Source organism: Jaculus jaculus, chromosome 6 (genome assembly GCF_020740685.1).
Source record: "Jaculus jaculus isolate mJacJac1 chromosome 6, mJacJac1.mat.Y.cur, whole genome shotgun sequence".
NCBI classification, from domain to species: domain Eukaryota; kingdom Metazoa; phylum Chordata; class Mammalia; order Rodentia; family Dipodidae; genus Jaculus; species Jaculus jaculus.
In genome coordinates, this window is record NC_059107.1 from 61,224,648 (window position 1) to 61,249,952 (window position 25,305).

At 40.0% G+C, this 25,305-nt stretch overlaps 1 protein-coding gene across 5 annotated transcripts in view; it reads right to left on the reverse strand.

Moving 5' to 3' along the window:
* Alms1 (ALMS1 centrosome and basal body associated protein) overlaps window positions 1-25,305 on the reverse strand; it is a 193,322-nt gene that overhangs the window by 34,837 nt on the left and 133,180 nt on the right. For all 5 annotated transcript variants that reach the window (XM_045152900.1, XM_045152898.1, XM_045152897.1 and 2 more), the window contains one exon: window positions 14,706-15,841. In XM_045152900.1, the coding sequence (XP_045008835.1) occupies window positions 14,706-15,841 (1,136 nt within the window). The remainder of the gene's footprint in view (window positions 1-14,705; window positions 15,842-25,305) is intronic.

Consider the following 25,305-nt stretch of genomic DNA (forward strand, 5'->3'; position numbering starts at 1 on the left):
TTAAACCTTTAAAAAATCTGAAGTCACTTCAAAATTAAAAAAAGTCTTTTTTTTTTTTCATGAATCACACAAGTGGTGGTACATTTATAATACCAGTGCTTGGGTGACAATGGCAGGAGGATCAGAAATTTAACTATAACCTGGTCTATAGAAACCCTGTCTCAGCAGGTGGCTTTGGGCAGACGTCTTCCTTCAGAGGAATGGGTTTATGGTAAATTATAACTACTCTAGTTCAGTATCAGAGATACACATTGAGAAGTCCATAAAAATTAGACATAAACTCTAGGGAAGACACCAAAATAGTCTTTTCTTGTGAAAAGATTTTGGAAATGCCCAAATCAACCAGCATAGCTTTAATGGTAAAATTTACTAGCCATAAGGGATAACACAATTATGATGTGCCTGTACCAAAAAAATAACATTGTCATATATATTTAACTCCTAAAAGACATGATAAAAATGACAAGGCAGAATACTGCTTGGCTAAATGGGTATGTTATGCCCATCAATTTGCCATCTAAATATTTATGCTGATGCCCACAGACAGTGCTTCTCTCACCTTGCTCAGAAAAGTTTCATTTTGCAATTGGTGGTGACTACTGAGAACTCATCCTAGTGCTGAGAGATGATTGCTGCATGCCTAGTGTTAAATGAGGCATCTGTATCACCCACTCCAAGAGCCAGGTAACATTTTAGAAAAGGGGACTGAAAGAATATAAGAGCCAGAGGATGGGGAGGAGTACTCTGGAATGCTGTCTTCCAGACATGAAGTAGTCACTGATATTCATGACCTCACAATCATTACCTGAACAACCTGCCCAATATTGAGCGCATCATAATTTTGTCACGTATGATAGAAGGGAAAATAAAATACATTAGAACAGAAGAGGGACTAATTGGAAAGGGTTCAGTGAAGTAGGAAAAGGGAGGGGGGGACAAAAGGTAGTAGAAGATTATGATCAAAATACATATGTACATGTATGAAAATCGTCAATAAAAATGGATAAAAAGAGCTGGGTGTGGTGGCACATGCCTTTAACCCCGGCACTTGGGAGGCAGAGGTAGGAGGATCACTGAGTTTGAGGCCAGCTTGAGACTCAATAGTGAATTCCAGGTGAGCTTGGACTAGAGCGAGACCCTACTTCAAAAAACCAAAAAACAATACCAAACAAACAAAAAAACAAACAAAAAACCCAACAAAACAAAACAAACCAGGGCAAAATGGACAATGTCATCTTTAGAAAATCAGAAGCTGTCACTTATTCCCATAAGTTTTAGAAAAATAACTATGAGCCTGGAGTGGTGGTGCATGCCATTACTCCTGGCACTTGGGAGGCACAGGTAGGAGGATCGATGAGAGTTCGAGGCCACCGAGACTGTATAGAGAATTCAATGTCAGCCTGGGCTAGAGCGAGACTCTACCTTGAAAAATCAAAAAGGAGAAAAATAAGTATGAAAAAAATTTCCCCAGAAAATTAAAAATGCATTGTCTGCTTTATAAGTGTTTGGAAAACTTTTTTGGTACATGAATGAGCAAAGACAAATAAAAACAAAAAATTTAATTATTTATTTATTTAATTTTGCAAGGAAAGAGAGGGGTATAGGGAGGGAGGGAGGGAGGGAATGGGCACACCAGAGCCTCTTGCTGCTACAAATAAACTCTGAACACATACACCACTTTGTGCCTCTGGCTTTAGTTTATGCAGGTATTGGGGAAATGAACTTGGGCAGTCAAGCGTTATAAGCATTTCCTCATCCCCCCGCCCCGCCCCAAGGTAGGGTCTCACTCTAGCTCAGGTTAACCTGGAATTCACTATGTCATCTCAGGGTGGCCTCGAACTCATGGCGATCCTCCTACCCCTGTCTCCCGAGTGCTGGAATTCAATGCCTGTGCCACCATGCCTGTCTTCAAACAAGTGTTTTTTAAAAACTAAGCCATCTCCTCAGTCCCCAAACAAAGTTTATATCTATGGAAGGAGGGCTAGAAGACTGTGGAAGTCATGGTCATTGCTCACTGGAACTGAAATAGGGGAGTCAGATTTCCTAGATAATGGCAGGACTTGGGGAACAGAGGAAGAAAATGAACCAAGAGCTAAAACCTCTTTATGACTACTGGAAGAAAATGAGAAAGCTGACAATCATGAAAACCTTGTAGAGGGTGACAGAAGTCAATGACATAGGTCCAATGATCTGGAAGAGGCTCTAATTCTCCTTTGCATTTCCCCAGATAATGTCCCTGTGGCTTTTATTAATTTTTTTTTTTAACTTGAGAAAGAGAGACAGACAGACAGAAAGGGAGGGAGGGAGAGAAAAAGAATGGGCATGCTAGAGTCTCTAGTGACTGCAATTGAACTACAGATGCATGCGTTACCTTGTGCATGTGGCTTATGTGGGTACCTTGCAGGCAAGTGCCTTAACTGCTAAGCCCTCTCTTCAGCACTCCCCCATGACTTTTAATATCCATGGGAATTATGAGCACTCCTAGATGGAAGACTCTAAATCACTAACGAGGGAAAAAGCACCTGACTTGTTAGGTATTTTCACTTGGCTGTTCTGATCCAACCTCAGATTTAAAAAACACTTCGTATTTTGGTCAGAATTAGTTTCCTCTGCAGATTGTTCCATTTTGATAATGTGCCCACGTTTCAGTTGCTTTGGATTAATATTTCAAAAGAATGATGCTAGCCAATTATCAAAACCAAATATTCAAGAGTCCATCTTGACAAAAGGATATCAGATTTTCCTAATAATTTATATTATTTTCTTATCTAAAACCTACATTGACAACTAGTCAGAAATGAAATTATACCCAAACACTAAGTAATCTACATTTACATTATCAGTTTAAATGCACTATTCCTCTACCCCAAGAGATTTCTTTTTTTCTTAAGTTTTTAATCATTATTTGACCAAAATTTTAAAAAAAGCATCTCACATCATACACACATGGAACAGAACCCTACTTATTTTTAGAGGACGTGAATCTGAATAAAGTCATGAGTTTTTATTTTTTAAATCTCCACTGGGTTTTCTTGTAATTTTGTAAAAAGAAACCCATCACTGTCCAGGGGAAATGGACTAGATGGATAGATGTTCTTTGAGTTTTTCTATGATTTCTTTCATCTTGTCACCTGGAATTAGCATCACAGTCTGCAAGGGCTTCATTGGGACATCAAAAGACCATCAGCCTCTCAGACAAGTGTTGCTCTCCTCCTGCATTGAGTAGTTGAACTTCAGGACTGCCTTCTCATAGAAAAACTTCCTATGCATTTGCGAACACCAGTACATCCTGCTTTTGGCTGTTCCGCCACTTCTTGGCACTGGATTTTCCTGCTTCTACAAATGTCTTACTAATCAGCAGGTATGAGTGCAACTTCCCACAAGATTTGTTCATTCTGTGTGCCTTTGCTAGTTGTTTCTGGAGATGCTGGTGCATGGTCAGAGGAATCTGTGGAGACCCATTATTGAACCTTTTGTTGAGTAGAAAGCCCACAGGCCTGGCGGTGTCACTTAAAAGCTTGTCCAGCTGTTCAACCACGCTCTTGTCACAGTTCTTCTCACAAAAGCTTACAACCGTTTAATTTGTTCAGCACACGGGGTACCCTTTCCTTCAGTTAAGTTTAAAAGGCTTATGAAGCCAAAAATCTCATCTTCATCCACATCGTCACTGTCTTCTAAAACATTTGATTGCTTAATCACACTCCCAATATGGCTCTGTTGAATCAAGAGATGTTAGTTCTGCTGTGCTCACAGAATTCTTTAGGAAAAGCTGCGGCAATAATTTCTTAATTCTGTCATGACCTTGATCTGAGATGAAATAAGCTTCAAATTCGATATTCAATTCCTCATCAATAACCTTGTCCATGTCACTATCTCCTCCACATCGTCATCATCCTCCTCCTCATGCGCCACTCACGCTCCCAGACCCCGCTGCCCACCACTCACCTTTTGATATTTCTTTTCTTATTTTTCTTTTCAAGGTAAGGTCTTACTCTAGTCCAGGCTGACCCGGAACTCACTCTGTAGTTCCAGGCTGCCTCAAACTCACAGCAATCCTACCACTGCCTCCTGAGTGCTGGAATTAAAGGTGTGTGCCACTATGCCTGGCCAAAATATAATTTTTTAAGTTTATATGTTTATTTGCAAGGAAAGAGACAGGAAAGGAGGAATGAAGGGACAGGGTGAGAGAGAATGGGCACTAGCACCTCTAGCCACTGCAAATGAACTCCCAATGCACGTGCCACTTTGTACATCTGGCTTTATGTGTGTACTGGGGAATCAAATTCTGGTCCTTAGGCTTTGCAGGCAAGTGCCTTAACCACTAAGCCATCTCTCCAGCCCCCAAACAATTATTTACTTATTTACTTAGTTTTTCAAGGTAGGGTTTTGCTCTAGCCCAGGCTGACCTGGAACTCACTATGAAGTCTCAGACTGGCTTTCAACTTCCAGAGGTTTTCCTGCCTCTGCTTCCCAAATGCTGGGATTAAAGGCATGCACCACCATGACCAGCAAGCATTTTCTTTTATTTTTTAAAAATATTTATTTTTTTGACAGATAAAGAGAGTGAGGAGGAGAGAGAGAGAAAGAATGAATATGGGCGTACCAGGGCCTCTAGTTACTGCAAACGAACTCCAGACACATGTGCCTCCTTGTGCATCTGGCTAACATGGGCCATGGAGAATCTAAACACTTCAACAGCTAAGCTATCCCTCTAGCCCAAGCATTTTCTTTTAAAAATATTTCTGCTTATTACTTGTAGGTAAAGATAGAACAAAAGAATGAGAATGGGTATGCCAGAACTTCCAGCTGCTGCAAACTCCAGACGCATGTGCCACTTTGTGCATCTGGCTAACATGGGTACTGGGCAATCAAACCTAAATCCGTAAGCTTCACAGACAAGTGCCTTAGCTGCTAAGCCATCTCTCCAGCCCCCACTTTTCTTTTTTTGAGGTAGGGTTACACTGTAGCTCAGGCTGACCTGGAATTCACTATGTAGTCTCAGGGTGGCCTTGAATTCACGGTGATCCTCCTACCTCTGCCTCCCGAGTGCTGGGATTAAAGGCATGCATCACCATTCCCAGCTCCAATATATATATATATATTTTGGTTTTTCGAGGTAGGGTCTCACTCTAGCCCAGGCTGACCTGGAATTCATTATGGCGTCTCAGGGTGGCCTTGAACTCACAGCATCCTCTTATCTCTGTCTCCCAAGTGCTTGGATTAAAGGCATGTGCCAGCACGTCTGGCTCCAAAATATTTTTTTAAAGGAGAAAAATTACTTTTATAATTATGAGGTTTGTAATATCTACCTTATCATGGAACAAATAAATAATATGGGTACATAACAATATTACAGTAAAATATACAATATAATATTTAAGAAACAACAGGGAAAACAATCAGAGAAAATGTCTGTTTCTTTGTTTCAAATAAATAAATGAATAATAAATTAATTTCTAGAGGGGTCAAAGTTTTCCTTAATTCCCATTTTCCTAGAAAGTAACCCAGGCACATTTTAAACATTAGCCTAAAGTGACACAAATTAAAAATCTTTGTCTGTGATTATACCTTCATATATTACTAATGTTGATACTTTTAAAATTTATTTTTTTGTTGTTGATACTCATTTTCTTCCTTGATAAGAATAACCAGAGATGGAACTGTTCTTTTTAAAAGGATCAGATCTTTGGGCTGGGGAGATGGCTATAGGTAAAGTGTTTGCCTTGCAAAGTGAGACCCTAAGTTCAGATGCCTAGAATCCATGTTAAGCATTGGGTGAGTGTGGTGGCACACCTCTAATCCCAGCTCTCAAAAGGCAAGCGGGTTAATTAGACTTGTGAAACTGGTGAGCTGTGGATTGAAGGAGAGACCCTGTCTCAATAAATAAGGTGGTCAGCAATTGAGGAAGACAGCTAATGTCAACCTCTGGACTCCTCATGCACATGTGCACACACCTACTCATATACATATGATTTTGCACAAGCATCCACACTAGTACTTATGCAAAGAGAGAGAGAAGAAAAAGGATCTGATCTTGGCTATACTGCTCAATTTTGGAGACCGATTCCTAAGCTGGAAGTTAGCCATAACCCATTAGTTTTGATGTGCTAAAATATAAAAACTATTTACTTCATTTTCATGTCAGACTTCTGGGTAAGATGGTGGTATACTAGCCACACCAAAATAGCCGAGGAAGGGAAATATACAGAAACACAGCAAAATATACTCTTTTACTGAAAAGTGATGGTGTATAAGTTATTATCAACCACACAGAGAAGCAGGAGAGACCAAGGTCTTTCAGAAAGTAGGGAAATGGCCAGAATCCTGCCAAGTTGCCTGTGGTCCCGATCTGCACCATCCACAAGCTCAGATGGTGCAGAGCTGCAGGAGCAGAAACAAGGTGAAGGGATTTTCCACTCACATCAGCCTCCTTGCAAAGAAATCTGAAGGAGAAGAAAGCAGGGGCCAGCTGAGTAGCTGTTGAAGGACAATACAAACAGGACCAGCTGAGCAGCTCCGGTACAACTCCAGGCACCCTGCATAGCCTCCCATCCCCCAACCATCAGGGCCACCTGATAAGAGAACACATTGACCCCGGCCACCCAGCACTGAGAATGGTCAAGGTGGGCACTCATCATTGGTGCGATTGGAAGCAATCCTAAAAGGTAACAGGGCCTGCTTATACAAAGCCAGTAGACCTGCACTGGAAGTGTTAATTTCTTCATGTCAGGAAAGGTTATGTATTACATTTGAATGATATATTCTTGGTTGGCTTTTCCCTTCTCAAATAAGCTGTATTTTGGGGTTGACTATTGTTGTCTTTGACGTTTCCTGACTTAGGGCTTTTCTCTTTTTCTTTTTACTTTCTTTTTTGTTTTTTCGAGATAATCTTAGCAAATGTGAAGGAGCCTCTCTCATGTGGCCTTGAGCATGTGGTCTCAGGTCAAGGATCCCCAAACCTGCCTTGTTTTGAAGTCATGTTGCCGTGTTTGGGGTGGGGGTGGGGAAATAAGCTTATTAGAAATGCTAAATAGCTGGGTATGGTGGTACACGCCTTTAATCCCAGCACTCAGGAGGCAGAGGTAGAGTTGAAGGCCACCCTGGGACTACATAGTGAATTCCAGGTCAGCCTGGGCTAGAGCGAGACCCTACCTTGCAAAACAAACAAACAAAAAATAAGAAACAAAAAAAAAAAATTCAGAGCATAGTAGAAGAAATTCACTCCAAAAGCATAACAGGCATTTTCAATAAAATCATAGAAGAAAACTTCCCCAAGTAAGGAAAAGTGATGCTAATACAGATACAGGAAGCCCATAGAATACCAAACAAAGTCAGGAAAGAACCTTTCACCATCATATAATAATTAAACTACAAAGCACATAAACCAAACAAAATATATTGAAAGCAGTTGGAGAGAAAAATCAAGTCACATACAAAAGCAAGCCCATCAGGATAATAGCAGATTACTCATCACAAACCAGAAGAGCTTGGAATGATGTATTCCAAGATGTGAAAGACAACTATCATCCAAAATTACTTCATCCTGAAAGCAAAGCTATTCATCCAAATACATGGAGAAATAAGGATATTCCACAACAAAAGCAGGTTGAAGCAATATATGAAGACTACACAAACTCTTCAGAAAATACTTGAAAAGCTGGGCATGGTGGTACATGCCTTTAATCCCAGCACTTGGGAGGCAGAGGTAGGAGGATCTCTGTGAGTTTGAGGCTACCCTGAGACTACATAGTCAATTCCAAGTGAGCCTGAGCTAGAGTGAGACCGTAGAAAACGAAACAAAACAACAACCAAAAAAAAAAAAAAAAAAAAAAGAAAGAAAATATCTGAAAGGATCATCCATGCTGAAGGGAAAGAAAAGCACATACATAAGGAACCTGGAAAACATAAACCATACTCAAATACTAGTTAATACAAGGGAGCAAAGGTAAAACTTGAACTGTAAAACAAGAATAAACAAACACCTTTCAATAATAACTTTTGGGCTGGAGAGATGGCTTAGCGGTTAAGCGCTTGCCTGTGAAGCCTAAGGACCCCGGTTCGAGGCTCGGTTCCCCAGGTCCCACGTTAGCCAGATGCACAAGGGGACGCACACATCTGGAGTTCGTTTGCAGAGGCTGGAAGCCCTGGCGCGCCCATTCTCTCTCTCCCTCTATTGGTCTTTCTCTCTGTGTCTGTCGCTCTCAAATAAATAAATAAATTAAAATTTAAAAAAAAAACATTTCAAAAAAATAATAACTCTTAATATCAATAGCAGGAAAGAGAGGGTCATCTTCAACACAGTTTTGTTTGGACATAGCCATAGGCAATGTGCAGCAGGCTTGTTGGATTACCTGCATGGTGGATGGAACCATGAGGATGAAATGTAAGTTGTAGTAGAGATTCAATGAAAATGACAGGACTATGGGATGGCTCTTAAGGAGAGCTGCTGGCACTGGATGAAGTTTCCTGGGAATGACCTGGCTAGAGGGGTGGAATTAGAACTCTAGAGAATTGTCACAGTTACATTTACTGGATTTGGAGACTGGTCATTGGTTAGAGTTGTCAGACATAGAGTTACAGAGTTTGATGTTTTCCCCACTTATTTTAAATCTTGTACTGGTTGGATTTTTTTTTTTTTTTTGCCATACCCAATGTCATCTTTTGCAGTGTGAATGTTCATTCTGTGCCATTATAGGTTTTTTTTCTTTTTCTTTCTTTCTCCCCCTCCCACCCCCTTTGGCATTACAGCTCAGTTAAAAGACAAAGGCAGCCAGGCAAGGTGGCACACGCCTTTAATCCCAGCACTTGGGAGGCAGAGGTACAAGAATTTATCTGAGTTTGAGGCCACCCTGAGACTATATAGTGAATTCCAGGTCAGCCTGAGCTATAGTGAAACCCTACCTGGTTGTGCGTGTGTGTGTGTGGGGGGGAGAGAACAAAAGACCTTGCACCATGGGGAGGTTTGAACACAGTGGAGACTGATAAAAACTATGGGTCTTTTAAAGTTGGACTGGGGCTGGAGAGATAGCTTAGCAGTTAAGACACATGAAAGCCAAAGGACCCAGGTTCGATTCCCTAGGACTGATGTAAGCTAGATAAGGCACATGTGTCTGTAATTCTTTTGTAGAGGCTGAAGGCCCTGGCATGACTATTCTCTCTATATACCTGCCTCTTTCTCTCTCTCCAATAAATAAATACTAAAGTTGGATTGAATGCATTACATTTTGCATCATGTATGTTCATGGGGGCCAGGGGTGGAATGTGGTGGTCTGATTCAGGTGTTCCCCATAAAGCTTTGTGTTCAGAATGCTAGGTCCCAAGCTGGTGGGAATTGGATCCTCCTGGAGGTGAAATATTTTGGGTAGCCAGCTTCCCCTTGCCAGTGTTTGACACATACTCCTGCTGCTGTTGGCCAGGAGGTGATGTCTATCCTCTTCTCATGTCATCCTTTTTCCACTGCCATCATCAGACCCCTTGAGTCTGTAAGCCAAAACAAACCCGTTCCTTCCACAAGCTGGTCTTGGTTGGGTGTTTTCTGCTAGCAACATCAGGCTGACTGCAACAATTACTGAACACACAAGCCAAAGAAAATATATTGAAAACAGTGAGAGAAATATCAAGTTAACTATAAAGGGAAGCCCAGATGGATAATAGTAGATTATTCACCACAAACCTTAAAAGCCAGAAGGGCTTGGAATGATGTATGTATCCCAAGTTCTGAAAGATAACTGTCAACCAAGATTACTAAATCCAGCAAAACTATCCATCATAATTGATGGAGAAATAAGGTCTTTCCATAACAAAAACAGGTGAAAGGAATATATGACCACTAAGCCAGCTCTACAGAAAATACTTGAAAGGGTCCTTCACACTGAAAAGAAAAGCACACACATGGGAAAACAGGAAAAAATAAACCACATTCAAGTAACAGTTAAGAGAGTAAAGGAGGGCTGGAGAGATGTCTTGGCATTTAAGGCACTCGTCTGCAAAGCAAAAAGACCCAGGTTCAATTCACCAGGACCCACCTAATCTAGATGCACAAGTGTGCATGCATCTAGTGCTCAATTGCAGTAGCTAGAGGCCCTGGTGTGCCCATTTTTCTCTCCTTGCCTCTTTTCCTCTCTTTGCCTCTTTCCCTCTTTCTCAAATAAATAAAATATATTAAAAGAAGAGAAAAGAAAAAAAACAAAAACAAAACAGAAAGGACTACAAAGTAAGAATGACCAGAATATATATATACACACTTTAATAATAATTATCAATGGCCTCAATGCCCTCATCAAAAGACATAGGATTGAAGACTGGATTAAAAAGCAGGAACCTTCTGTTTGTGGCCTTCAAAAAACTCACCTCTCCATAAAACACAGATACTATCTTAGGGTGAAACTATACAAAATGGCATTTTAAGCAAATGGGCCTAGGAAATAAGCAGGTGTTGCTATCCTAATATCTGACAGTATACACTTCAAACCAACATTAATTAAGAAAGATAAAGAAGGTCACTTTATATGAATTAAAGGAACAATCCAACAAGAGGACAATATAATTCTAAACATATACATACCAAACATGAATGCTCCCAATATCATTAAACAAACACCATTAGACTTAAGGTCACAGAAAACACCAAGCACAATTGTAGTGGGTGACTTCAATACCCCACTCTCATCAACTGACAGGTCATCCTGGCAAAAAATAAACAGCGCAGCATCTGGAGTAAATGACATCATAGAAAAAATGGGCCTAACAGACATCTACAGAGCATTCCACCCAATGCTACAGAACACATATCCTTTCTAGCAGCACATGGAAATTCTCTAAATTAGACCATATATTAGGACACAAAGCAAATCTTAAAAAGTACAGGAAAACTGATATAATTCCCTTTACCCTATCTGACCACAATGGGGTTAATCTAAAAATCAGCACAAGAAAACTATAGAGCATATACAAAATCATGGAAGCTAAACATTATATTACAAAATGATGAATGGATCATTAAAGAAATCAAAAACATTCACAGAATCAAATGATAATGACAACATAACATACCAAAACCTATGGGACAAAGTTAAAGCAGTCTTAAGAGGGGAATTTATAGCTTTAAGTGCCTATATTAAGAAATTAGAAATGTTACAAGTAAATAGCTTAGTGCTTCACCTTAAGGCTTTTGAAAAAGAACAAGGCAAACCAAAAATCAATAGAAAAAAAGAGTTCGAGGCCAGCTTGAGACTGCATACTGAATTCCAGGTCAGCCTGGGCTAGAGCACGATCCTACCTTGAAAAACCAAAGATATGTTAGACTACATCAAAATAAAAGGACTTCTTATTTTTAGTTTTGAAGTAGGGTCTTGCTCAATGAAAATGAAAAACCACCTCACCATAACAGCATGACAAGTATATACATTTAAAACACAGAAAACAAGTGTTGGCAATGACATTAAAACTAAAAAACTTTGCAACTAGTGTAGTCACTGAGGGGAAAATGCAGATGGAAAAAAAGTAGGAAGGACTGGGGGAATGACCCCTATTACAACTAATGGGTAGGAATGTAAAATGACATTCACTATGGAACATTTTTAAAACATAGAAACAGAGTTGCCTTATAACCCATTATTTCTACCCTTAGGTATATACTCAAAATAATTGCATACAGGTGTCCTAACAAAGTATTCTGTCACAGCTTATTCAAAAAGCCAAAGGATGGAAATAATCCAAGTGTTCACCACTGGCTGAATAACAATATGTAATAACCACACACAACAGCATATTAATCCATAAAAAAACAATGAAGGGTTTAGGGAGATAGCTCAATGGGTAGTGCTTGCTTTGCAAGCAGGAAGAGCTACAGTGGATCCCCAGTACCCATGCAAAGTTGGGGATGGTAGTATATGTCCATAATCCCAGCTAAAAGATCTATGGAATTCCCTGACCAGCCAGTCTAGTCTAGTTGGTGAGCTCCAGGCCAATGAGAGACTTTGTCTCAAAAAGAGAGGAATAGTTCTCCTCTTTGGGAGACTCTAACTGCCTTATTTCTACACCCCTGTTCAGCTAGAAGCAGTCTGACTGACCAGTCATTGTCCTCTTTCCTCTAATAGCAGTTAGTGTCTTTTCAACAGAGGGGGGTACGAGAGGGAGTCAGGTAGCTTTGTTAGGCAATCAGCATCACTGGGGCCTTGAAAGTGAATGTCTTTGGACCTATCCTTGCAGTTTCCATTTTGCTATAGATCACAAGTATGATCTGACTTATCTCTTTCCTACATCAGTTTTTTCACAACCTGGGTTACTCCTGGGAGAAAGGTCTTTCCTAGGATTTAAATCTACTCCTAACATTGTGCTTAGTCACTTTTAGCCCCAAAAGTTGGTATCATGGCTAACCTCTTCCTGAGACAGCCCCTAGTTTCCGGCTCAAGAGGGCCTAACACCATAAGGTTATAAATAGATATGTGCAAGGGGACAAGCCTCTTTTTCTTGGTGGTCCATTCATCACTTCTGGTGTTTCCCCCAGGCCAAGACAAGGGGAGAACCCTCTAACCGCTACTTTTCACATGGGCTCTTTAACCCCCTCCTGCCCTCCATATGACAGGAGCTCTTTGTACTTTTTCTGTCCTTTCTACAGTTTTCCCAGGCCTACCATGTGTGTTCTCAGGCCACATGCTTGCATTCATTTTCCTCCCCTTGGTTCTGTAGTGATAAACAGCATTGCTGAAGAATGAGTCCAAGGTTGTCTTCTGGCTTCCACATGCATATACCCCTATTTCACCCTCAAAAGGCCAAAAGTATGAACATTCTTATTTTGAGACAGGGTCTTATTGTGTAGTTTAGCCGGGTCTGAAATCTATGGTAATTTTCCTGCCTCAGTTTCCTAAGAAATGGTATTGTAGGCAGGATACAACATGTTTAGCTCAAAACTGAAAACTGTATTTTAAAACACACACACACACTCTTTCTTTTCTTTTTTTAAATAATTTTTTTATTTGTTAGAGAAAGAGTGAGAGAGGGAGAGAATGGGCACAATAGGGCCTCCAGCCACTGCAAACAAACTCCAGATACATGGTGCCACCATGTGCATCTGGCTTATGTGGGTTCTGGGGCATTGAACCTGAGTCCTTAGGTTTCACAGGCAAGTGCCTTAACCACTAAGCCATCTCTCCAGCCCTCCCACACTTTCTATATGAATCCTTTCTCCTCTCTCTTATCTGTTATTGCGAATTCTTACTTAAAAATTACATTATTTATATAAAATCACTGCCATTTAATATCCACCTAAAGCTCAATTATGAAAAATATTAGTTATGGTAATTTGGACATCTCATATCTCCTTTTCTTTAGGCCAGTGGCCTCCATGAAATCCTATCAATAAAATATTTTTGGGCACAAACTGCCATAATAGATTTTATTTATACTTTATGGCATTATCCATTTATAAAAATATTCAAAAATAGGCCAGGCATAGTGGTACATGCCTTTAATCCCAGCACTCGGAGGCAGAGGTAGGAGGATCGCCATGAGTTCGAGGCTACCCTGAGACTACATAGTGAATTCCAGGTCAGCCTGAGCTAGAGTGAGACTCTATCTTGAAAAACAATATATATATACATATATATATATTTGTATGTATATATATGTATATGTACATGTACACACATGAAAATAGAAAACTTTAAAGACTGGGTGAAATGAACATAAATTCTACTTTATTTTCTATACTTCAATGCACAGAGGGCTTCTTAGAGGGCTCTTATTTTACTTTGTTTGTTTGTTTGCTTTTGAGAGAGGATCTAGGTTAAGTAGCTTACACTAGCCTCAGACTCATGATCCTCCAATCTCAGCCACCCAAGTACTGGGGTTACATGTATGCATCGCTGTGCCTGATTCTAATTTTACTTTTGGGTAAAGCAATAATCAGCATTTATTGACCCCTGGAAATCTGTCCTTATTAATTCTGTAAAATAAGGAATACGATCATAACAACCTTTGGAGTACTGTGAAATCTACACAAGAGTGTGTGGTAGGATCCGTTACCCATGATACCTTCCTTTGGAAGAAATTCTGTTCAGCATTCCTATCTGATATATCTGTAATGCTTTTGAAATCGGGTTTACTTTTATGAAACGTAACTGATCCCAAAACTCTTAACTATATGCTACAATACGTAATGGCAAGCTTGTAGCCAATTTCTAGCAAACATCTACCAGATATATTTAGCTCCTAGCTTCACCTTGTTTTTGTATCATTCACTTCTTCAATTATTTGTTTAAAAATCATGTTGCAGCTTACCTCTTTTTTATCATCCCAATTCTTCATGTACTTAAAAATTTTAATTATATTATGTTTGTATGTGTGTTTAAAAGCAATCAAATACTTCTTGAAAGACAGGAGGAAATAATAATAAGAAAACAAACAAACAAAGAAAACCCAGGCAATACTGTGCAGAATAGAGGCCATTCTAAATTTGAAGTTCCCCATGTTAGGACGTAACTTGCAGAATCTAAGCCATTCGAAGGGCCTTGGTAAATGAATGTTGGTGAAAAGAATGACAACAAACAATAGCACTGTACTACACTTTCTCACTCTTTTCCAGTTGTTAAGAAATGTTATAGTGAGGAAAGGGCAAATGGCTTTGTTTCACCTGTTTGCAGAAATTAACTAAAAGTCCATGAAAAAGGCAGTCACATTGCCAGATGGAATTTGTAGCCATGTACCTGGATGTGCCTCCTTTTGGTGTGCTCAGAAGTCATTTGGGGATGGCCTATACTCAGTGATTTCTTGTTGTGCTTGCACCGCTTCTCAAGGTATCTCTTCTGTTGGTTGGTGATGCTACTATATAATTTAATTCGCCTTGGTGACAAACATAGTCTTTCATGACCAAAAGCATGGATCAACCGGGCAGTGTCAATGGTGGAAATGGAGCTACTTCTTTCATGCAAAGTCACGTCTTTATCAGTTTGAGTCAATATATCTGAGTCCACAGGAGAAGTGGTGCTAGAAAGAACGTAGGTGGGACTATCTGTGAGCAGATCACTTTCCTCTGAGGGTCTAGAATCTGAAGTGGTGTTGCTGATGTAATTAAAATTTGGCTGTTTGCTCAAAATATATTTATCAAATTTAATTTGTTCAATCTTAATCTGATTGGACCTCCCAGGTTGATGAGAAAGTACCTTGCCTTTCCTAAAATCACCTTCATGGCCCCTCTCTAGGCTTTTGCACTGCTTCTGCAGCTTGCTTTTCTGCTGTTTACCATAACTCCATCCCTTAACATTTTGCCTCCCTCTGCTATTGTCTCTCTCTGAGGCCTGCAGTGAATGTGTGATGGGGTTCTGAAGCAGTTTAGCCAAACGATCAAGTCTTTCCACCAAAGACAGTTCTTTCCTATCACAGACATCAGGTGGTTTCTGTTGCTTCTGTCGCTCCTGGTACTTGCTCCAGAGTTCGTTCAAACTAACAGTGTGCTGAGTTGTTACTTCTGGGGTGACCTTCTGGTCCCTTTTTGAATCATTAATTTGCCTTTTATTTTTTGGATCTCTGGCCTGACTTTTAGTGTGCATCATTTTATTGTCTTCCACATTCACATCTATGCTGAGGCTCTTTATTCTGGTATAATCCACCATAGTCTTGTCCACAAGTGGATAAGGAGGGGAAAGACAGATATGTTCTCTATGTGTATCTGAATGATGATGAAAGAAATCTTTCCAAGAATGCCTCATGAAAACACTTCTTCCCAAAGATTCATGGCAAAAGTCTTGATCATTTGGTGGATGCACTGGACGATGAAAGTAAAACTTGGCTGATCTGAAGACAGAATGAGTTGTATTTTCAAATTCTGAATGGCATTCTGACTCTAAAAAGGAAAAAAAAAATTAAGAATTTAGAAATATTTGTATTCCCATTAGAAATACTATTTGTATTGCGTTCTTCAGACACAGAGCAAAGACAGAAGAGAATAACTTAAAAGTTAGAAAATTTACTGTCCACCTGAAAGATTCATAGCATGTGTTTAGCTGCCAGACTAGCATGTATCAAAACATCTAGACTCTGGGCTGTCATTATGTGACAGAGCTGTGTGGCCTCAAAGAAGGCACTTTAATTCTCAGATCTCAAGTTTAGATCCTTGACGTATTCATCATTTGCTAGTGTGGTGCCCTTTCATAAAAAAAAAAAAAAAAAAATTAATCCTGCCAAGCATGGTGGTGCACGCCTTTAATCCCAGCACTTGGGGCAGAGGTAGGAGGATCACCATGAGTTCAAGGCCACCCTGAGACTACACAGTGAATTCCAGGTCAGCCTAGGCTAAAGCAAGACTCTACCTTGAAAAACAAACAAACAAACAAACAAAAAATCCTACTAATAAAACAGAATGCATCATTTGTCATTAAGTAGGCCTAGAGAAAAAAAAAAAAAGTTTTTTTTTTTTGGTTTTGTGAGGTAGAGTCTTGCTCTGGCTTAGGTTGACCTAAATTCACTATGTGGTTTCAGGGTGGCCTTGAGCTCATGGCAATCCTCCTACCTCTGCCTGCTGGGATTAAAGGTGTGCACCACCATGCCAGCAAAAAACAAACAAACAAACAAACAAAAATAAACCTTTCTATATTTATGATACCTTTTCTATGAATCATCTTTGCTTTTCTCTCTAATTTATTGTGGTAAAATATACACAGTATAAGATTTATTAACTTTTACTCTTGCTCTTTGACAATCATTCTATGTCAAAAGAATTTTTTTTCTCCTTTTTTGAGGTAGGGTCTTCACTCATCCCCAGAGTGACCTGGAACTCACAGCAATCCTAACTCTGCCTTCTATCCCAAGTGCTGGGATTAAAGGTGTGCATCACGTCTGGCTTAAAAGAAGCATTTTTGAAAGAAATTATATATTACAATGTTTGTGCTCTGAAATTCACATTTAAGCTTAATCTCTAGTGTAACAGTATTAAGAGGTGGGGCCTTCAGGAGGTGATTAGGTTCCAAAGACTTCCTTTGTGAATGGGATTAGTGCTTTTATAAAGGGCCTTAAGGGATGGAGAGATGGTTTAGCTGTTAAGGTGCTTGCCTGCAAAGCCTAAAGACCCAGGTTTGATTCCCTAGTACCCATGTAAGTCAGATGCACAAGCGTGCACATGTATCTGCAGTTTGTTTGCAGTGGCTGTAGGCCCTGTCATGCCCATTCTCTCTCTCATAAATAAATAGACAAATAAAAAATAAAGGGCCTTGAAAGATCCTGTATAGTTCCTTTTTTGCTTTCCATTAAGTGAGAACACGGTCTAAGTTCCTTGCCTCCATGGAGGACAAAGCACCAAGGTGTTACCTTGGAAGTTGAGAATGAGACATCTCTATCATAGCCTCCAAGGCTCAGGGAACATCATGGCAGAGGGAGTGGAAAGAATGTATGTGTCAGAGGATGGGAGGAGTACACTTTGGGACACTCCTCTGGTGAACTCGTGACCTCACAGTAGATGTTGCTAACCTCCACACAACCTTCATAATACTGAGCCCATCAACATTTTTATTTATTTATTTATTTGAGAGCGACAGACACAGAGAGAAAGACAGAGGGAGAGAGAGAGAATGGGCGCGTCAGGGCTTCCAGCCACTGCAAACGAACTCCAGACGCGTGCGCCCCCTTGTGCATCTGGCTAACGTGGGACCTGGGGAACTGAGCCTCGAACAGGGGTCCTTAGGCTTCACAGGCAAGCGCTTAACCACTAAGCCATCTCTCCAGCCCCACATCAACATTTGGATATAGAGGATGGAGGAGAACAAAAAGAATGAGGCATTAAAATAGAACTATGTGGAAAGAGGAGAGGCAAAGTAGAATGAGGGTGAGGGAAGGGAAACAAAATAGGGTAATGGGAGAGATTATGATTAAATTATAGTCTGTTTGTGTGTTAAAATTCTCAACTGAAAAAAGGAACTTAGCCAGGCTTGGTGGCACATGCCTTTAATCCCAGCACTTGAGAGGCTAAGGGAGAAGTTTGAGTCAGATTGAATGAGTTCAGATAAGAGTGAGTTTCAGGTCAGCCTAGTCTATAGTGAGACCCTGCCTTGAAAAAACAAAAACAGGGCTGGAGAGAGATGGTAAATAAAGGAGCCAAGATCTGGAAAGATAAGTTGGGCTGCACAGAATTTACAGAGAGGATTTATTTCCCATAGTCCCTATTGAGGAACTAGCAGATTTACTATCTGGTGAAAGCTCAGTGTAGATTTTTGTGTTTTAAGTTCATATATACATATATATATATACATACAAATAAAATTTACCTACTTACTTGAAAGAGAATAGGCTTGCCAGGGCCTGTAGCCACTGCAAAGGAATCCCAGATTGCATGTGCTACCTTGTGTATCTGGCTTACAGGGGTTCTTGGGCTTCATAGACACAGCTATCTCTCCAGCCCCTTTTTGTTTTTGTTTTTTCTTTTTTTTTTTAATTAATTAATTTATTGATTTGAGAGTGCTCAGGTTGTTCCTCATCATAGGATCACTTCCACAAGCATGATAGAATCCATTAGAAAGCCCTTGGCTCCTCCTCCAGGTAACCACTTCTTTGTTCTTCACAATAAAGTTGAAAAAGTGGAAATTATCCATGTTCCTGCTTTTTAACCCCTTTCCCTACCCAAATTCTTTCTTCAAATTACTCCTGAGTATGGCCACACCACTGGACTGCTGCTCTTACTAGTATGATCAATGATATTCACATATCACCACTACAAACCATGCTATCATTCTAGATCACCTTTTATGGCTATCTCATCTCTACTTGTGGGTTTTAGAAGTACTTTCATACCACTAACCACTCTGAAGTTTGTACTATAAGCTAACTTCTCTCTTAGGCCTACATTCATATACTTACCTATAAATTTGATATATCCATTTGGATGCACGCAGTGTCACCTTAATATTTAAATGTCCTGGGGCTAGAGAGATGGCTCAGTGGTTAGAGTTTGCTTGCGAAACCTGACGTCCTGGGTTCAATTCTCTAGTATCCATGTAAAGCCAGATGCACAAGTGGTGTATGCATTTGGAGTTTGTCTGCAGTGGCAAGAGGCCCTGGTGCATCCATTCTCTCACTCTCTCTTTCTCCCTCTCCTTTCAAATAGATAAATAAATAAAATATTTTACAAAATTAAATGTCCTTAACTCAATTCTAGCCTTCTGTAGGTAACCTGTACAAACTAATAAAAGATCTCTGGAAGGTTTCAGAATGAAAAAATAGGTATTTAAAACTGAATTTTATATGCCTGTAGTAAATAAACTGACAAAGAAAATTTTAAGAATTCTAGCACAAACATAAGTAAATATGGAATATGATAAATATAGACATGTATATATGGCTATTCTTACCATACCAAATAGAAGAAAAGCAGTTTCAATATGTAATGGTATACAAATAGGTACAAACAAATTATTTTAAGAGAAATAGGCACCTATAAAAATATAATAATTAATGAATACGGAATTTCTCAAATACCTATATACAATTAAGAATATACAATTCTAGTGCTGGAGGGATGGCTGACTGGATAAGGTGCACACCTGCAAAGCCAAAGGACCCAGGTTCGACTTCTCAGGATCCATGTAAGCCAGATGCACAATGTGGCACATGCTTCTGGAGTTCTGTCCTGGCACACCCAATCTCTCTCTCAAATAAATAAAATAAAAATAAAATTTAAAAAGAATATACAATTCTAATCATGACAATATTAAAATAACATACTCAGAAATGAGTTTGAATTAAAAGAATTTCAGAATTTACACTCAAAACTACAATGCAGAGCTGGAGGGATGGCTTAGCGGTTAAAGCACTTGCCTGCAAAGCCAAAATGACTCAGATTCGATGCCCCAGGACCCACATAAGCGAGATGCACAAGGTGGTGCAAGTGCCTGGAGTTTGTTTGCAGTGGCTGAAGGCCTGGCATGCCCATTCACTCTTTATCTACCATTCCCAACCCCCCCAAGTAAACAAAGAAAAAATAGGGCTGGAGAAACGGCTTAGCCATTAAGGTGCTTGCCTGCGAAGCCTAAGGATCCATGTTTGACTCTTCAGGTCCCACATAAGCCAGATGCACAAGGTGTGCACAAGGTGGCACAAGTGTGCAAGGTCGCATATGGGCACAAGGGAGTGGAAGTGTCTGGAGTTCGACTACAGTGGCTGGAGGCCCTAGCATGCCAATTCTCTCTCTTGCTTTCTCTCTCTCATAAATAAAATTTAAAAAAACTACAATGCACTGCTGTGGAACTAAACATGTGAATAAATGGAAAGCACCTTGTGTCATGGAGTAAAAGAACATACTGCCATGATAATTCTAAAATTCATATGCAATTTTATGGGACTCAGAATAGAAAACATGGTTCTGAAAAATACAATGAAGATAGAGGGGCTGTAGAGATGGCTCAGCAGTTAGCTTGCTTGCAAAGTCTAAAGGCCTGGGTTTGATTCCCCAGTACCTATGTAAAGCCAGATGCATAGAATGGTGCTTGCATCTAGAGTTCATTTGCAGCAGCAAGAGGCCCTGGCATACTCCTTCTCTCCCCCACCTCTCCCTCACAAATAAATAAGTAAGAAATATACATATATATCTTGGTTTTTTGAGGTAGGGTCTCACTCTAGCTCAGGCTGACCTGGAATTCACATGCAGTCTTAGGGTGGCCTCAAACTGATGGTGATCCTCCTACCTCTGCCTCCCAAGTGCTGGGATTAAAGGCATGTGCCAGCACATCTGGCAATAAGAATATTTTAAAAAGAAGGTAGAGACTTCATTCTTCCCTATTTCAAAACTTACCATAAATCAACAGTAATCAAGATAGATTGGTACTGTCATAAATACGCAGGTCAATAGAATATTATCAGAGTACAGAAATAAAACTATACATCTATGGCAAGTTATTTTTATATAAGCCAGAATCTTTTGATGAGGAAATAATAGCATTTTAAGAGATAGTGCTCTGATAATTGGATATCTACATGGAATGCAAAGAAGTTAGATTCTTATCTCCTATCACATACAATAATCTGATCTAAATGTAAGAGATGATTATAAAATGCTTAGAAGCAAACATAAGGGTATAGTGTCATGATCTTGGATTCCCTTCCCCTCCCTTCTCTGCCCTTCCTCTCTCCCTCCCTTCCTTCCTTTCTTTCTCTCTCTCTTTTTTGTTTTTTGTGTTTCGGTTTCAAGGTCAGGTCTCACTCTACCTCAGGCTGACCTGGAATTCACTTATGTAGTCTACCAGATGGCCTCTAACTCTTGGCAATCCTCCTACTTCTGCCTCCCAAGTGCTGGGATTAAAGGTGTGTGCTACCACACCCAGCTATGACTTTGGATTTAGCAAAGGATTCTTAGCTATGCTACCAAAACCAAAAGCTAAAATAATTAAATTATACTTTTATCAAAACAGAAACTTCTGGGCTAGAGAGATGGATTAGCAGTTAAGGTGCTTGCCTTTGAAACCCAGGGACCCATGTTTGATTCTCCAGATCCCACATAAACCAGATGAACAAGGTGATGCAAGTGTGCAAGGTTGCACATGTACACAAGGTGGCACACACATCTGGAGTTCGATTGTAGTAGCTTGGAGGCCTTGGCACACCAATTCATTCTCTCTCTTGTGTGCATGTTCTTTCTCTCATTACAAAAAAAAAAAGAAAAGAAAAGAAAAGAAAAGAAAAGAAAAGAAAAGAAAAAATAAAGTTCTGTGCTTCAAAAGATATTATTCGGAACACAAGCCAGAGTTGGTAGCCCAAATTTATAATCACAGGTATTTGGAAGGCTGAGACAGGAAAATCACATGGTCAAGGTCAACCTGGGTAATTAGTAAGACTACCTATAAACAGATTAATAAATGGACTGAGGATATATCTCAGTGGTGGAGTATTTACTTAGCATGCAGAAAAACCTGGGTTCAACTACTGAGTATCAGAAAAAAAACAAAACAAAGCCAGCAAAGGGCTGGAGAGATGGCCCAGCAATTAAGGCACTTGCCTGCAAAGCCCAAGGACTTGAGTTTGACTTCCCGGTACTCACATAAAGCAAGATGCACAAAGAGGAGCATGTGTCTAGAGTTCATTTGCAGTGGATAGAGACCCTGGCATGACCATCTCTCTGTCCCTCTATCTGCCTCTTTCTCTTGCTCACTCACTCTCAAGAAAAATTAAGTATTTTTTTTTTTAAAGCAGCAAAGCCTGGTGTGGTAGTGCACTTGGGAGGTAGAGGTAGGAGAATCGCCATGAGTTTGAGGCCACCCTGAGACTACATAGTGAATTCCAGATCAGCCTGGACCAGACTGAGACCCTACCTTGAAAAACAAAAACAAACAAACAAAAAAAGCAGCGAAGAGAAAAGGAGAATCCACAGAATAGATTACAATATTTACAGATCAGCTCAATAGTCACCAGGCTAGGAACAGATTATCTCCCCAATGAATAGACACTCATCAAACTGGAAAAAATAAATAGTGAAAAGATACACATCATCTTCAAGGCTACACAAGCCAACAACAAAATGAGATGGTATTTTGGTATTTCACACCCTCTAGGCTGGCTATGACTTAGCTCAGTATCATGCATGATATACTCAGAAATGGGGGAGTCACTTTTGTTATAAACAAAGGTGGTGAGGGTGTACAGAAGTTATACTTTTTTTTTTTTTTGAGGTAGGGTCTTCTTGTAGCCCAGTGTGGTGGTTTGATTTAGGTGACCCCCATAAACTAAGGTGCTCTGAATGCTAGGTGCTCAGCTGATAGAGATTTGGGAATTAATGTCTCTTGGAGGGAGTATATTGTTAGGGGCAGGCTTATGGTGTTACAGCAAGTTTCCTCTTGCCAGTGTTTGGCATACTCTCCTGTTGCTGTTGTCCACCTTAAGTTGGCCAGAGGGTGATATCCACCCTCTGCTAATGCCATCGTTTTCCCCTGCCATTGTGGAGCTTCCCCTTGAGCCTGTAAGCCAAAATAAACCTCTTTTTCCCAGAAGCTTCTCTTGGTCAGGTGATTTCTATCAGCAATGTGAACTGGACTGCAACACCCAGGCTGATCTGGAATTTACTATGTAGTCTCAGGCTGGCCTCGAACTCACAGTGACCCTCCCCAGTTCTGGGATTAAAGGTGTGCACCACCATGCCTGGCAGTTATACTTTCATGTTTAAATTTCAGAGGAGACAGTGAAGAGAGAGGGTGATAGCTAAAGGATACAGAGTTTCTTTTTGAGTTAGTCAACATCTAAAATCAATTGTTAGTAGTCAATAAACTGCAAAAGGAAAATCAAAAAGGAGGACTGCAGAAATGGTTCAAAGTGCTTGCCATACAAACATGAGGACCTGACTTCAGATCCCTAGCATCCATGTAAAAGCTGAAATGACAGCACACACCTATATTCATAGCACTGAGGAGGGATTCCCAGGGCTTGCTAACTAGCCAGTATAGCTTAATTAGTGAGTTCCAGGTTTAGTGTGCAATTCTGTCTCAAAAAAGGTGGAGAGTGACTACAGAAGACACCCATCATTGACCTTTGGCTTCCACATCCATATCCAAGTTCTTTAGTTGACCAATAATAATTTATATTTTCTTTATCCATTTAGTCTTTTTTATTTTATTTTATTTTATTTTTTTTAATTATTTATTTATTTATTTGAGAGCGACAGACACAGAGAGAAAGACAGATAGAGGGAGAGAGAGAGAATGGGCGAGCCAGGGCTTCCAGCCTCTGCAAACGAACTCCAGACGCGTGCGCCCCCTTGTGCATCTGGCTAACGTGGGACCTGGGGAACCGAGCCTCGAACCGGGGTCCTTAGGCTTCACAGGCAAGCGCTTAACCGCTAAGCCATCTCTCCAGCCCCATTTAGTCTTTTTATTTATTTATTTGCAAGCAGAGAGAGACAGAGACACAGACTGGGCACTACAGGGCATCCAGCCACTGCAAATGAACTCCAGAGGCATGTGCCTCTCTGTGCATCTAGCTTTATGTGGGTACTCAGGAACCAAACCTGGATTGTTAGGCCTTGCAGGCAAGCACCTTAATTGCTGAGCTATTTCTCATTGTTGCACCAAAACTGGTGTAATCATATTTTGGTCTATCATCTATGCGCTATCTGAGGTAAAGAGACATGCGTTTCTATCTCTCCAGGGAAGAAGTTTCACAAGACATCTCTTTATATGGCTATTCTTCTATCTTCCTCTCAGAAGTGTGATTTGATAGCTTGATAGTAATGGTCTGTGTTTTGTATGCTTTCTTTCTTTTGTGCCAGAAAATTAGGACCATAGGCAAACAGAAATTGATTCGATTTTTGGTCCCGTTAAACTGTATAAAGAAAGTTTATATTGATATTATCAGTATTTTTCATAGTCTTCTGGAATATCTTCAGTTTTAAGGTTTTTCCCCATTGAAATAGTAACTGGTTTGACTTTAGCTCAAGCAGTTACATCCTCAATATTGAAACATGATACTACACTTTTAACAGCATTTGCCTTGGGTCTAGTCACTCCTTAGTGTCTTGCGGAATTGGTTGGTTCCAGGATCTCCTACAGATGTCAAAATTCAGATGCTCAAGTGCCTCAAAACAAACAAACAAACAAACAAACAAACAAACAAACAAACAAACAAACAGGAGGTCTGCATGTATGTATGCATATGCTCATCTTCTCCTATACTTTAAATCATTACTAAATTACTTACAATACCAAAAACAATGTAAGTTCTACTAGTGGTTATATTATACTGCTTAGAGAATGATTAAGAAAAAGTCTGTACTTGTTCAAGAGAGGCATTTTTTTCTCCAATATTTTCAATTCAAAGTTGGTTAAATCAATACAGAATCCATGGATATGGTGGGTTCACTATATTTACTTGTAGCTCTGTTTCTATATGCCTTTTCTCAGTGGTAACAATTCTCTTATAGATCAACATATATGTCCACATAGACAAGGCATCATTGAAATGATATATGTATATATGTATTTACAATTAAAAACAAAGAAAGAAAAACCAGATAAGGTATCTCTGTTTAAATCCTGAAGTTGGGCTGGGTAGATAGCTAAGCAGTTAAAGGCACTTGTTTGCCAAGCATGCCATCTTGGGTTCAATTTTCCAGTACATAGCACCAGATATATACAAAGTGGTACATGCATCTGGAGTTTGTTTGCAGAAGCAAGAGGCCCTGGAATACCCATACTCATTCTCAATCTCTCTTCTTGAAAATAAGTAAGGGCCGGGCGTGGTGACGCACGCCTTTAATCCCTGCACTCGGGAGGCAGAGGTAGGAGGATCATGGTGAGTTCAAGGGCACCCTGAGAGTACATAGTGAATTTCAGGTCAGCCTGG